General features: G+C 40.0%; 1 protein-coding gene across 5 annotated transcripts in view; it reads right to left on the reverse strand.

The window, feature by feature from the left end:
• The window catches only part of Ubx (Ultrabithorax), a 98,939-nt gene extending 86,586 nt beyond the window's left edge, over positions 1-12,353 (reverse strand). Inside the window, exons 1-2 of one of the 5 annotated variants that reach the window (XM_018113554.3) lie at positions 10,481-12,353; positions 661-711 (exon numbers count right to left, since the gene is read on the reverse strand). In XM_018113554.3, coding sequence (XP_017969043.1) covers positions 661-711; positions 10,481-11,240 — 811 coding nt within the window. In that variant the 5' untranslated portion in view covers positions 11,241-12,353. The remainder of the gene's footprint in view (positions 1-660; positions 712-10,480) is intronic. The other 4 variants (XM_018113555.3, XM_089257756.1, XM_018113557.3 and 1 more) reach the window with 4 other exon arrangements.
• Between the last annotated feature and the right edge of the window lie 1,391 nt (positions 12,354-13,744).

Consider the following 13,744-nt stretch of genomic DNA (forward strand, 5'->3'; position numbering starts at 1 on the left):
TGTACAGCTAATATAATAGTATTACTGTTCTCAATCTATTCTCCTACATACATATCTTCTATCTCAGCTAAGATCTCGATCCGATTCCAGCAATCTATCATAATAATATTATTTACTCTATAGTTTAACAGATCGTTTCGCTGAGCCAAGCTTCTTATAATAAATGCCCACTCACTTGGCCAAAGTGATAGTTCTTCACGGTGGCAGTCGGCTTGCCAGCTTCAATCTATATCTGGCATCTTATCGAGCTCTAGACAGTTGCCAAGTGCCAAGTGGCAAAGGAGCTGCCCACCTTGACTACTTGACTCTGTTTAATGTTAACATTAATTGCACTGCCATTGCGTGCTGTCGGGCTGCAGTTGGTCTAATCAGCTCGACGGGGCCGCATGAAGCCGACGAATCAATCATTTCCACACGAACCGGGGCTGGCGCATTTGAGTTAACATTTGACGCCCAAGAGGAATTCTGCAAGCTTTGACGCCCTCCGATGGCTTCCTGGAGAGTGTGGCACCAACACCTTATGCTAATTTCTAGCTAATTTACGGTATTAGTAAACAAGTTCTACGATTCATTGTTTTTGTTTAGACTACAGCGTAACCAGTTTCCTTAGCGAAATAAATTTAAAATATAAACGAAATAAAAATGTGGAAATTTTCTTACCCATGTCTGTTGATATGCCGCCGTATTGTGTTAAATCAGATCTTATCTTACCTGAAAATGCAGAAGACCAGAGAGGAGAAACGTTTAAAAAATGTTACAAAATTGTTCAACGCTCCGCCAGCAAGCTCCAAGCCCCAAAGAGGGTGCAGAGGGGCACAGCAGGAGCAGAGCGTTGCATGAGGCATTAACGCTTAAGCAGCCGCACGTGTGGTGCAGGCCACTCGAGTAAATTGAAACTAAGCTTTGTTGTTGCTGCGGCTATTGCGGTGGAGGTGGCTTGGTGGTGCTGAGTCTAAGTGTAGGCTAAACAGTAGCCGATTAAAGTGTTCTTTTGATCTTTAACCTATGCTACCTATGCTACTGAGCGTATGAGCGAAGCAAGACAAGACTTGTTCCATCAGCTATGGATCGCGATCTTGAAGAGTAATAATAAAAGAGAGGTTGGCCAATTTATGTTAATGAAAGGGTAGAGGATTGAATCGAAGAGAAAGATTAAATTGATCTAACGATTATTTGCCTATGATTGATTCAAATGATCTATTGAGCAGATACTATTTAAGAACTGCTTAGACGAACTATACAAGTAAACAGTATTCCCAACCCTTTCCTCTAGGAACTGGCATTGTTTTTCCCTATATATGGAGGCATTTGAGGCCACTTGACATTTCGTCTGGCACTACAAGAGCCATTTCTATAAGCTCTGACCAAGCCCACTCGCAGGAGCCCCAATACCCTTCCACTGGCCATGCGCCAACGGGACGTTGGCACCGTCTCCGCCTCCACCTCCGCCTCTACCGCCGTCTCCAACTCCTGCTCTGTCTCGTGTATCTATTTTTTTATATTTTCTTCTTTTTCACAATTTTTAACGCCGTTTGTTTGTTTACGCCGTGAAAGTGCAAAATGTAAACAATCAAAATGCCAACGTGCTGGGCGGGGAGCAGTAGGTGGCGTGGGGACGTGGGGCTGCTTGGAGTCATTGAAGGTGGCACAGCAAAAAGGTAAAGTATAAAAATATGATTTAATGGCAGCGATAAAACACGTGTGTATTTAAATATGCGCGCCTGGCGCCTGAGTAAACGTAATTTCCAACTGAAGAGCAGAGAGCGAGAGCGAGAGAGAGAGAGAGAGACTGTTGCAGACACAAACGGACAGCCAGATGCAGACGGCAGACAGCAGACACAGCGCTCAAAAAGAAACAACAAAGAAAAATATGAAATTAAAAAGAAGAAGGAAACACAACTATGAGGGGCAGACATAGGCGTGGGGGAAGGGGGCTGGGAGCAGGGGCGCCAGCTAAAAGTAAACGGAAAATTTGACAAACGTTATTTTTTGCAGCAGCAGAGCAGCAATGAAAATTATGAAAATGCCATGAGTGGGAAAAAGGGGGAGAAAAACGAAAAAGGGGCAGCCACTTTAGACAAATTCAAACAAATGGTTGGCGGCTCGCCGTGGCGTCGGCAGACGCAGGAGTCTGCGCGAGCGAGAGAGAGAGCACAAGTGAGGGGAAAAATTAAACATTTAGTTTGCGGCTTGAGCTGGCAAACAGTTCGTCAAGTGCAGCCAGCAGCGGGCGAGGCATACCCTAAGCTCTGCGCCCTGCGTTGGGTATCTTGTGATTTCACACCTCGCGCATTTAGCTGATTTTTATGACTCTTTAAGGCGGCGCACGCTCTTGACAAATACCCAGCCGCATAAATGAGCTAGCTAGTTAGAGAAGGAGAGAGAGAGAGAGAAAGAGCAATGCAGAGAGGGCCAGTGAGAGGGAGAGGCTGCATTTGCTCGCTAGATTTTCTTAGCGCTTTTATTGCCCCATCAAAGGCGCTGATATAAATCTTAATTGCCGACCCAAATAAATAGCTGGCACATTGAGTCAGGCACATGTCAGCCGGCGCATATATACTATATCATATCGCACCGTATCGTGGCTGAGCAGTAGCTCTCTAAACTTAAAGTCGTTGCCAACTATTCGGCTGGGCTCTCTTCACTTTCGTGGAGAAAACTCGTTAGCTATTTAGCATAAACACTTTCCAGCCATGCGACAAGTTTGACCAGCAACTGATAAGAACTAAAACAACAACAACAACAACGACAACCAGAGCCAAACAAGTTGCAACGAAAGAAGTCATTAAGGAAACATTAAATTGACATTAATGTTGTAAGGCGGAGGCGGAGGCGGAGGCGGAGGCTCAGGCGGAGACCAAGAAAGACCCCGCTGGTCAGACGACAATGGCGGAGGCTCACCCGTTGGACAACGAGGCGCCAGGGGCAGGTTCGTAGGGTTTCGAGTTCAATGTACGGCTGTAAATCAAAATCTTTGGTCTATAACTCACGCTGGTCAGAAGTCGCATATAGCACATCGATTCGCTTTTACCAAATATTTAAACTGGTATAACAGTTACCCAGTTCTGCATGCCGCACTCGTAAATCACAGATTGAGACTCGGCAAATAGACATCGGGCTACTGTTCAGGTCGAGTGAGAGAGTGCCAATGGGCCAGCAGAAGTTAGGCAATCGGAGATTGGAGGCTAGCAAAATGCTCTTGCTCAGGCATGAATGGGAAATTGAGTTAGAATATGAAGAATAAATTTGTTTCAGAATTAAGCCTAATTAAATTTATGTACATAAATTTCAAAAGAACAATCAATTAATTTTTTTTGCAATTCAAATAAAACATGTATCTGTTATCATCTATGTGTTATGTTATCTTATTATGTATCTAATTATTTATCTAAAATATTGCTCTGCATAAACAAAATTTTACTGATGATTTTTAGCCCCAAATTCAAAGAATTTTTATTGTAAAATAGTTGACTATTTATTATGAATTAATATATTATTTTTTATGCAATTTATGTATTAATATTATGAATTAAAATATTATTTTTTATACAATTTATATATTATTTTAAAAAGCAAAAGCTGCATTGAAAATATTTTTTATCTGCATAAAATTCAATGTAATATTTTAATATATTTATTTATTATTTATATATATATATTCAAATACATATTTATTTTTATCAGTTTACTAAAGAATCCCTAATTTTTTCCATTCCATCATGGAACGTCAACAGATTGTTATGTAATAAATATGAAATATTTTCTAAATAAAATAATAAAATGTATGCCATAGGCAAATATAGATGATTCACTTGGCTGGTTATATGTAAAATATAATCTAATGCGATCTGCAACCCTTTACACATATTCCAAGTATGCCCACTGAGATAGTTCGTTAGACTGACTGCGTGAGTGTGTGTGCGTGTGTGCGTGTTGGTATGTGTGTGTATGTTTGTGTTTGTGATTCACTAACTAGCTAGCTTGTACTAAGTCTCACATAGTTTTGGTCTTTTGGTCTAGAGCCTCAAGGCAGTCACTGCATAATTGTGAACGCATAAATCTTTGTCTCTTTTGTTTTCGAGATTTCTATCTTAATTGAAGCTCATTAAAATATGCGTTTCCTACGTTTCCAACATAGTTAAACGCAACTTGTGTTACCTCAGCTAGCTGCTGGCAGTTGGCAGTGGCTGCTCGGTGTTCGGTGCTGGCTGATCGAGCCCAGTTCTGTGCCCATTCATGGAGCTCGAATCGAAACGATGGATACGACCGTATTCGAATGGCGACTTGGCTGGAGATCGAGTTCGAACTCGGCTGTCGCACTTGAGCAACGACTTCTGCCGCTTCTGACGTAGGTGCTGCTGCTCAGTGGCTGGAGATCAGATCGCAATCAGCGCCGAAGCCAGCACAAATCCAATACGATCTCGGCATGGGCCCACCGCCAATGAATTATTAATAATAAATAAATCATTATTAAAATCAAAATAATACGCAAATATGCATATTATACGACAGCACGAACACACACACACACACAGATACAGATACAGATACTTATGCTCAGATACTCATATTCGGATCCACCACATAGATGGCCATGTCCAAAACTTCATGGCATTGGCAGCTCGTGTTTCTTTTCATGTTTACGCCACTTTCTCATATGCACACACTCACACACAAGTACACCTATGGGCATGCGTGTGTGTGTGTGTGCATCTGTGCCTGTACACAAGTGGTTATAATGAATGATTTGTTGTTTTATAATAAACACGCCGAACGGCGTCGCAGTCGGCGTCGCTGCTATGACGTATGTCGGGGACCTGAGCCCGAAGACAATTTCTTCTGTTGGCCACTGCGGCGCTGCCCTTAAAGCCAAGGCAACCCTGCCTGCTTGCTTGCCGCCTCTCTCTCTCTCTCTCTCTCGCTGTCTTCCCCATCTACAGTTGACCCTTTGGCATGGCGCGTTTTCGATGCAGTTCTACATGTGTGAGTGTGGTTGTGCTTCTTACCGGGGCCGTGTTGTTGTTTTTATTAGGTATCAAAAACACCTTAAAACATGATTTTGCAACTGCCAAGAAGCGACCAGCGGACAATGGCACAAGACCAAAGAATTTGAACAGATGAATAAATGCGAATGAATATATTTTATAGTAAAAATATTATATATTAGTAAAAGAATATTGAATGCAAATCATATTCTAATATTTCATATATCAGAGCTGCTAAATCCTGTAATTTTAAATATCAATAAACTGCTCTATAGTATTAACTTCAAAAAGTTAATCGGCATTACCCAATAATATTATCTAAATGGAAATAGAAATATTTTAATATAAATAACCAAATTTATATAATTTGAAAGAAGACTTTTAGTTTACTTACTAAAAAAAAAAAAATAAAAAAAAAATATGCAGTCGAGCAATATACAATTTTAATTTTATTTAATTTATGCATCTTTAAGAATCATAAGCTTGGTATTTTGTAATACAAATTTATTGATAAAAGAAACTATGGATTTAATTTTAGTTTTTTAATTTAAATTTTTAAGTATTTTCTTTTTGCTTTTTGTCTTTTGTCTATAATAATATTTTATATAAGTTTATTATTTTAGAATTCAAATTATGTTGCTTTATAGGGTTCGGAATTAAATATTAAATTTTAATTAAATATTTTTAAATTCCAGTTTTAGTATTGAATATCGGTTTAAATGAAGAAATGAATAGATATATTATTTATCTACATGATGAATGATATATGAATTTTTTAAAGCAACTTAGAGTTAATTTTCTAGTTCAGCAATAATCTTATTTTGTTTAATATATTTTTTCGACTTTATAATTTATTTGCGGCCCACTGTCTGTTTTGGGTTATAACCAAAAATTGTTTCTCGCCCTGCAGTCTTTCTTTTTATTATTATTTTCCATTTTTTTCTCTCTTTTTTGGGCCATGTGTCTGGGCCACTTTGCGTTGTCGTCGTCGTCGTCGTCGAAGTCGTTGTCTGCGCTCGAGTCGTTGTCCGAGGGCCGCCAAGGTGCTTATTAAATTCCTTATTTAAAAATACATTAAAAAATGCAAGAAGCTGCCCCAGAACACAGACCAATCCCCGAATGCGGCGAGTCATCTGAGTCAGCTGCTCCGGCCCCGGACTCTGCCACAGCGTCTGCTGTGATGCAGTCGCATCCGCTGCTGCAAGTTGTTCGCCAATTTTTCAATCGATTTGATTTGCTTTTGATTTTGATTTTTGCAAATGTCGATTAAAAGCGCGCGTTGAAAATGCCTTCCTGTTTCTCTCGCACCGCTTTACATAATCATCAATAAAACATTTCTGGACGGGGGTGTGCGCCCCTTGTGGCCTATTAATTGCATGTTGCCGTTGCAAGTTGCAGTTGCAGTTGCAGTTGCATGAAATGCAGAATATTTGCAGTCCATTGGCATTTGAACTGCCTGCACAGCGATGTGAGTTATGAGCCATGTGCAATATGGTTATGCAATGTTGGCCAAAAATGCTGCCCAGCACATTAGCCTTGGCTGAATATGGGAACTCGACGTGCCTTTGGGCATTGCGATGCATTGTACGTGTGAACCACAATTGCGCTGCACTGCAGCTAATTGACATTGAGATTGCCGAGACAGGGAAGACGGCTACAAAAGGTCGATAGGCTGCTGCGTTCATCTACCTAAGCCCCGAGAGACAATGCCCGCTGATAATTGCGTTCATTTGGAAGTTGCCCTTAAAATATGAATTATGATTGCAGCAGAACGTGTCAATTGCAGGACCTGCTGGCAGAGTCTCAAGGTCATTGTGGGACACAAAAAAAATCAGACACACTCACACACACACACATTGAACGAACAGGCAAACATTTGCGGCCTGACTTTGCCAATGATATCGATCTCTTTTTTTTTTGTTGTTGTTGTATTTGACTTTGGCGTGGGCGCTGATACAAGCAACAAAATTAGCCAAACAAATTTAGGCCCCGAGACAGCCAAACACACACAAACGTTTGTGGTTGGCCCATATGTGTGTGTCGGAGTGTGTGTGTGTGTGCGTGTGGGGCCCCGGCAAATAAAGCAAATTTACGAATTTATGTTGAAATTTATCGATAATGACTTAAAAGCCTTCAGGACAATGATTTAATGGCTCCGCGCTCAACGTGTTCACACATAACACAAACAACAACAACAACAACAGCAGCAGCAACTGCTCAAGTCAAGTCAGCCAACTGGCCAATACAGGCGAACAAATCTGAAGTAGGTTCTCAAATCTTAAACCATGTTTAGATACGATAAAAACGGAATTTTTCATTATTTTCTGCATTTTGCATTTTGCATGTATGTATGCATGTGTGTTTGTTTATATACACATACATATATTAATTTGCGGTTGTATTGCGGTCGCCGCAAATGATCGATGATCGCTGGAAGTGTGCGCCGATTTATTTATGGCTTGATTTGGTTTATACCCTCTGTGAATATTTTTGCGATGGAATCAGTGGCTCTGCCGCCAAGCGAAATTATTGTTCACATTGCAAATTGTTTCGAGTGTTGAATAAATCACGAGTGTAAACAATTTAGACTCAATATTGATTTAAATAGAGATTTTGCGCACTGATGCGAACTGCAAATCAATATTCTCAGATTAGAGATCAGCCGATTTAAGTGTAAAGTGCTCAATAGGCAATAGACGTTTATTAAAATGGGAATGTAAATGAAAATTTTTATTTATAATAATAATTTATAATTTTTATTTATAATTATATTTTTTGTATATTTATTCAATGTATGATTTTTGGTTAGATTTATTTTTTTTTTGTTTATTATTTTAATTATTTTTATTGACTATTTATATATAGAAAATATAAATTTGTTGATACCTTGTTATTTTTTTAATAATTTGAATTTGAATTTTATTTTTATTTATTCTTACACAAAATGTTTAGTATTTAATTATATGATACTATTAATATTTTTATTCTTCATGAAATAAATGCTAACAAGTTTTTACTCTGTATAAAAAAATAATAATTCAAATTTAATTAAATACTTACAATTATCTAATTACAAAAATTCAAAATAAAATAAAAATTCTTTATGTGATAGTTCTTATTATTTTTTGTTAAGTTCTGCCGAAAAAAGAGCATAAGAACTGAAGTGGTGAATTCATTTACACCACACAAACAATTCACCACGAGCGCACACAGCGCTAAGAGCCTGGTGAGTTGAATAATCTCCTATATCGTATTCTTATTGGAAACACCTATGGAATGATTACAGCTAGACTCAGGTAAATTTAACTGCCTTCGACACTTATGTGAATCCTCTTCACAGTTGGACTCTTCAACTCGCTCAGGTAACACAACAAACAGAGTTTGAGAGCTGAACAAATACAGTTAGCGCGGAGCACCCTGTATAAAGATTTCATCAAAATAAAAATTGACTGTGTAATGCAACGTCAGGATTTCACTTTGGGCATAAATTACATTACGATCATCTCTGTGTTATGGCAGGATCGATTGATTGCGATTGCGTTTGAAGTGGAACGAACCAGTTCCGGCAAAAACCTGTCGCTGGAGCGTACCTTCAACTCGTATTTAGTTCAACTTTAATTGTTTTTTAACCAGCTCTGCTGCTGCTTCGGCTGCTTCGGGTGCCAAGTTTTGTAATTACCGATAGCCCAAGTGAAATTTGATTGATTTTTTGCGCACTTCTGGTCTGCCCCGCGGCCCAACCGAAGCATAAATGTTTCAAACTTAACGCGCTCAGAATACGAATACCAAATTCATGCCTGACCGCTCGGCCGACCACCTACATGAAGGTGATCATAAATTTCGCTTGGTCAGCATTTTTTGGGGGGAGCTTTTGAATTGGATTTTGATTGTGGCTGTATGCGAATTGTAAATGGAATTTCGCTGAAGGTGTTATGAGTGCCTTGTGGCTTATCAGCGACTCGTTGAACCCACTGTCGAGGGCTCTGAGAGCGTTGCTGTTGATAAGGCTTAGGAGTCGGCAGGCGTACGGGTTGACTGCCGGCTGGCCGTTTGGCTGGTGAGGCAACCTGTGGACTTGGCTCGGCTGGTGGCCTTACTGCTGCTGCTGCTGCTTGAGTTGAGAGCGTGCTGTACATAATTACATAATGGCGCTGTTAACTGTAATAAGCGCGACTTCTGCTCAACCGCCCAATGTGCGCGCTCAGTGTGTGTCCTGGCAAAAGGATTTTTGCTATTCTCGCAGCTCTTTCAGCTGCCTGGCCATAATTTACAGCGCTGCCAGTTGGCTTGACTTGGCTGGGCTGCCGTTCTTGTTGCACAAATTGCAGCACACTTTTGTTGCCAGTTTGCCGCCAACGTTGCTGCAGCAATTACGGACAACGTTGTCGGCGTCGCCGTTGCCGTCGACGAAGTCGCCGCTGAGCATCATTAAAACCAAAGGTGACAAAAATTAGTAAACAAAGTGTTGAAAATTATGAGGCAGCTACTGCGCGAGTGCTTCAAGGCGTGTGGCAGCAGCACCACCTAGACGACAACGAAAAAGGAGAAGGAGAAGAGGAAGAGGAAGGGGAAGAAGAGGAAGAGCTAACTACCAGGTGTAACTGCCACTGGTTTGGTTGGGTGGCAACGCCTGCTTCGAGTGTTTGAGCTTTATTTATGGGTCTGTTGAGCCAGCCTCAAGCTCAATTTGTGCACCGATTGGACTCTATAAATTGATGAACTGCATCAAATCAGCGTCAAGCGGATTCATTTAAATACTGCTATTATTACTGAGAGAATTTCAATAATAATTTAAAAATATTTTAATATTTTATATATATTTAATATACGGAAAGTTATTGTTTTTTGAGAAATTTTTTTATTGAATTTTTTTTTTTTTTTTTGTTATAATAAGAATCAAAAAATTAAATCATATATTTTTATAAAATTATTTAATCGAAAATACGAATAATCGGAGAGATAGTCCAATCTTTTTTACATAAATAAAAAACTGATTTTTCTTTTCGTAGATATTGATTTTAAACAAAATGATCAATTTTGATTTTTTTAGATTTTAGAATATGTGAAAGATAATATAATCTAATATATTATTATAATTTCTTTAAATATTTTTTTAAAATATGAAATTCAAGCAAAGAACTTGAGTATGTTTTTCCATTTTTTTTCGCATTTCCCCTTCTGTTTACATAGTGTAAGCTTATTTCTGTAACTGTTTTACAAGTGTTTACAACTGCTGAGAGTGTTGCAATAATTAACTAACAATGGTCGCATAATTATTCACTCGCCAAGTGGATGTCTAATGGCTCATCACTTGACCAGCGAAAACAACTATGAAAACACACATGAAACCAGAAGTGAGAAGTGAGACAGCCACAAAAACAACAGCAACAACAACAACAATAAATCATAATCAAAATAATAATTATCAAAGGAATTTCAAATGTAACTTAGGATAGATAGATAGATCAAGAGTCGAGACTGCGCTGAACACTCACTTTTGATTGGATCTGCTGTGGACTCACCTGCGATTGCCATCCAGGGGTAGAAGGTGTGATTGCTGGCCTGGTGTAAACTGCTGGCAGCCGCTGTCTGGGCCGCCGCAGCGCCCGAGATGGTGCAATTGGCATTCCAGGCTGTGGCCGCGCCCACACCGCCGCCCACGCCGCTGGCTGTGTTCTGTGGTACGCCGCCGGCGCTGCCGTTGCCGCCGCCGGCACTGCCGCCACCGCGATGGCTCACTGGGCTGCCGCCCGATGTGTCCAAGTAGCCGCCGACGCGGGAATCGGGCGTGCAGGCGGACGGACGGACGGGCATGCCACCGCCGCCCGCATTGTTCTGTCCGTTGGCAGCGTTGGGCGCATTGGAGCCGTTGGTGGTGTTGCCAGCGCTGGCACCGCCGCCACCACCGCCGCCGCCTCCGCCATTGGTGCCGCCCGTGTTCCAAATGTCCTTGTAGCCGTTGACGGCGTCCGCCTTGATGTTGAGGCAGTCCTGTTTGTAGGCGCTGCCGGCATCGCCGTAGATCTTGTTGCAGGCGGCCGTGATGCTCGCATCGTACGGCGAGTCCTGTGTGGTGCGCTGCAGATGGTGGTTGGCGTACGGTGACATGCCCAGCGATAGCGGGAAGCCTCTGTAGGCGGCCGCCGCGGCGCTGGCCGTCGTCTGATCGTGATGCCCGCCCGTGCCCATGGCCATGCCCGTTGCCTGATGCGGATGGCCATAGAAGCCGGAGGCCTGCTCGAAGTAGGAGTTCATGTTGTGGCTGCTGCTGGCGGTGAGAATTTTGGCGGCTAACTGTCAGCAGCTACAGCCGCTACTAAAAGTAACTGCACGCGGCGCACGGCACTCGTATACAAACACTCAACACTCAGTTGTGCTCCACAATGGGCATTGCCTTAGCAATCCTGTGATAAATTCAGTTTAAGTTAATATTTCTGCTATATTTATGTTATTTGTAAAAAATTTTGGTTTGCTGTTTTTTTTCTTCCTCTTAAAAATGTTTTAACAATATATTTTTATTTTTATTTAAATTTTCGTTATTTGTAAATTTCTTTAAGATTATTTATTGCACTTTTGCCGACCGTAGAATTTTATAAAATATATTTAATTCTGTTTAAATTAAAGTTTCGTATACTTGATTTTGGTTTCGTTTTTAATTGTAGATTTTAAATTTAGATTTTGTTGTTTGCTGTTTTCCAATTGCACGCGCGTTTTATTCACTTGACACTGACACCATAATTCATATAAAAATTTGTGTTGTTTTTTAAGTGGATAAATATTGATCTGGAGTATTCGATGTGGCGCCTATTGAATCACTTTCAATTCAATGCCTCGTTTAGCATTCATAGCGTTGTCATTATTGTTATAACAAACTATTATTATTACGATTATTATTATTATTATTATTGGTATTATTGCTGTTATTGTTATTATAATTATTATTGTTATTAGCGACGACGACCGACGACAGCGACGAGCGCGCGCTTCACGTTCAACTGACGCTTCAGCTGAAGATTCAAATTGAAATTCAGATACAAATGCAGATGCGGATGCAGATGCGGATGCAGATGCAGATGCAGATTGAGATATACACTGGCCACTGGACTACAGATACGTAAGCGAGTGCGAGCTCAGAGCGCGAGGGCCATACAACATTAAAATTGAGCGTACAATGCCAATAACAATAATGCCGCTGATAATGTGGGATAATAAAACAAAGCGCGCGCCTGTTATCCAAACCGTTGCCATCGAACGAATGTGCCACCAAATCGCAGTTGGTTGTGTTTTGACTGAGACTCAACTAAACTCAACTGAATGGCAACGGCTGGGCCGTCGTCAGCAGCGAGCGTCGACGGCAGCGGCAGCGGCAGCGGCAGCAGCGCTTCGCCTGTAGAGCTCCCCCGATACGCAGCAGCGACAGGCAGCAGCTCGCTGGAAGAAGAAGCAGCCAAAACAGAGAGCCAAACAACTAAATGAATGAGCGAAACTGAAACAGAATGAGCCACAGTCGCTTCACTCGCTGCGCTCACCAAGTGATAAGGGCTACTCAAACCAGCGGCTCGCTCCCTCTCTCTCACCAAGTGAATTCGACTCCGACTACGACTCGCCGTGGCTGCTCGCCTGCGTTCATTCCGGGCCGTTTGAGCGCGTTCATTCGAACATGTTCGAGTGCTCGGCTCGCTCTGAGTGGAGAATTCATCATTTGCGCGTGTGGAAAATGCGCTCTGTCTGTGGAAATTCATCATGGAGGAGGGCTGATTTTTCTTATAGGCCAGACAGCGCACGTTTACACTCAAACGATTTTCGCCAGTTTGCACTCAATTTGACAAACACTCGACGCTCAGCGCTCGATGCTCGCCAGTTGCCAGTTGGCAGTTGGCAGTTGCCCGTTGCACGCAACGCACTGCAGATACAAATTCACATTCAGATACAGATACAATGCTGGCTAGCCATGATTTCCTGAACATTTTTCCGCTGCAATTTGTGCGAGTTTATTTGGCAAAGGAAAATAGTTGATATATATAATTTAATAAATAATAATAAGCAAGGCTGAAATGAGTATACAAATTTTTAAATGAAGAGATTAGATTTTCAAATTTTTTTATTTTATCTGATACATTTCCATTATAATGATATATGATTTATTTTTATAGCATATTGAAATCAAACAATATTTTTTCGCTTCTAAATTCTGTTGTATATTTCATTGACTCATAATATATATTTTTTTTTAAAGTGAATTCTTTCTATAAAATTTATAATAACTAAACTGAAGAAGTTTATTTGTGGCTTACAGCTTTAATTAAGAAAGTAATTAAACAGAACTTGCAGTTCAGATATTGAATATATTCGTTATATTATATAAGACTAAACTAGTAATTACGGTAATTTAGTAATTATAATAAACTCATCGTTGTATTAAATTTTTGTACTACTGTTTGTGTCTGTATCTGGTAATATATCGTCGGTTATACATATGTATATAATAATAAAATAAAATAATATATATATAAATACTGTACACTATTTATATTAGCATATATTTAAAAATATAATATATACTTTAATAGCTCTTATATCAGACAATAATGATGAAATAAAATAATAAAATAAATAATATAGAATATTATCTTTTGTGTTTATTTTGATCTTTATTTAAAATTGCATTTTACATATCAATCCAATATGAGCTGAGCCTTAATGCTTCATTATCCAAGTTATTTATTTATTATCAAAATACATTTTTATTTTAAAATTAA

Source organism: Drosophila navojoa, chromosome 2 (assembly GCF_054131105.1).
Source record: "Drosophila navojoa isolate 15081-1374.11 chromosome 2, UAZ_NAV_1.0, whole genome shotgun sequence".
Classification (NCBI taxonomy): Eukaryota; Metazoa; Arthropoda; class Insecta; order Diptera; family Drosophilidae; genus Drosophila; species Drosophila navojoa.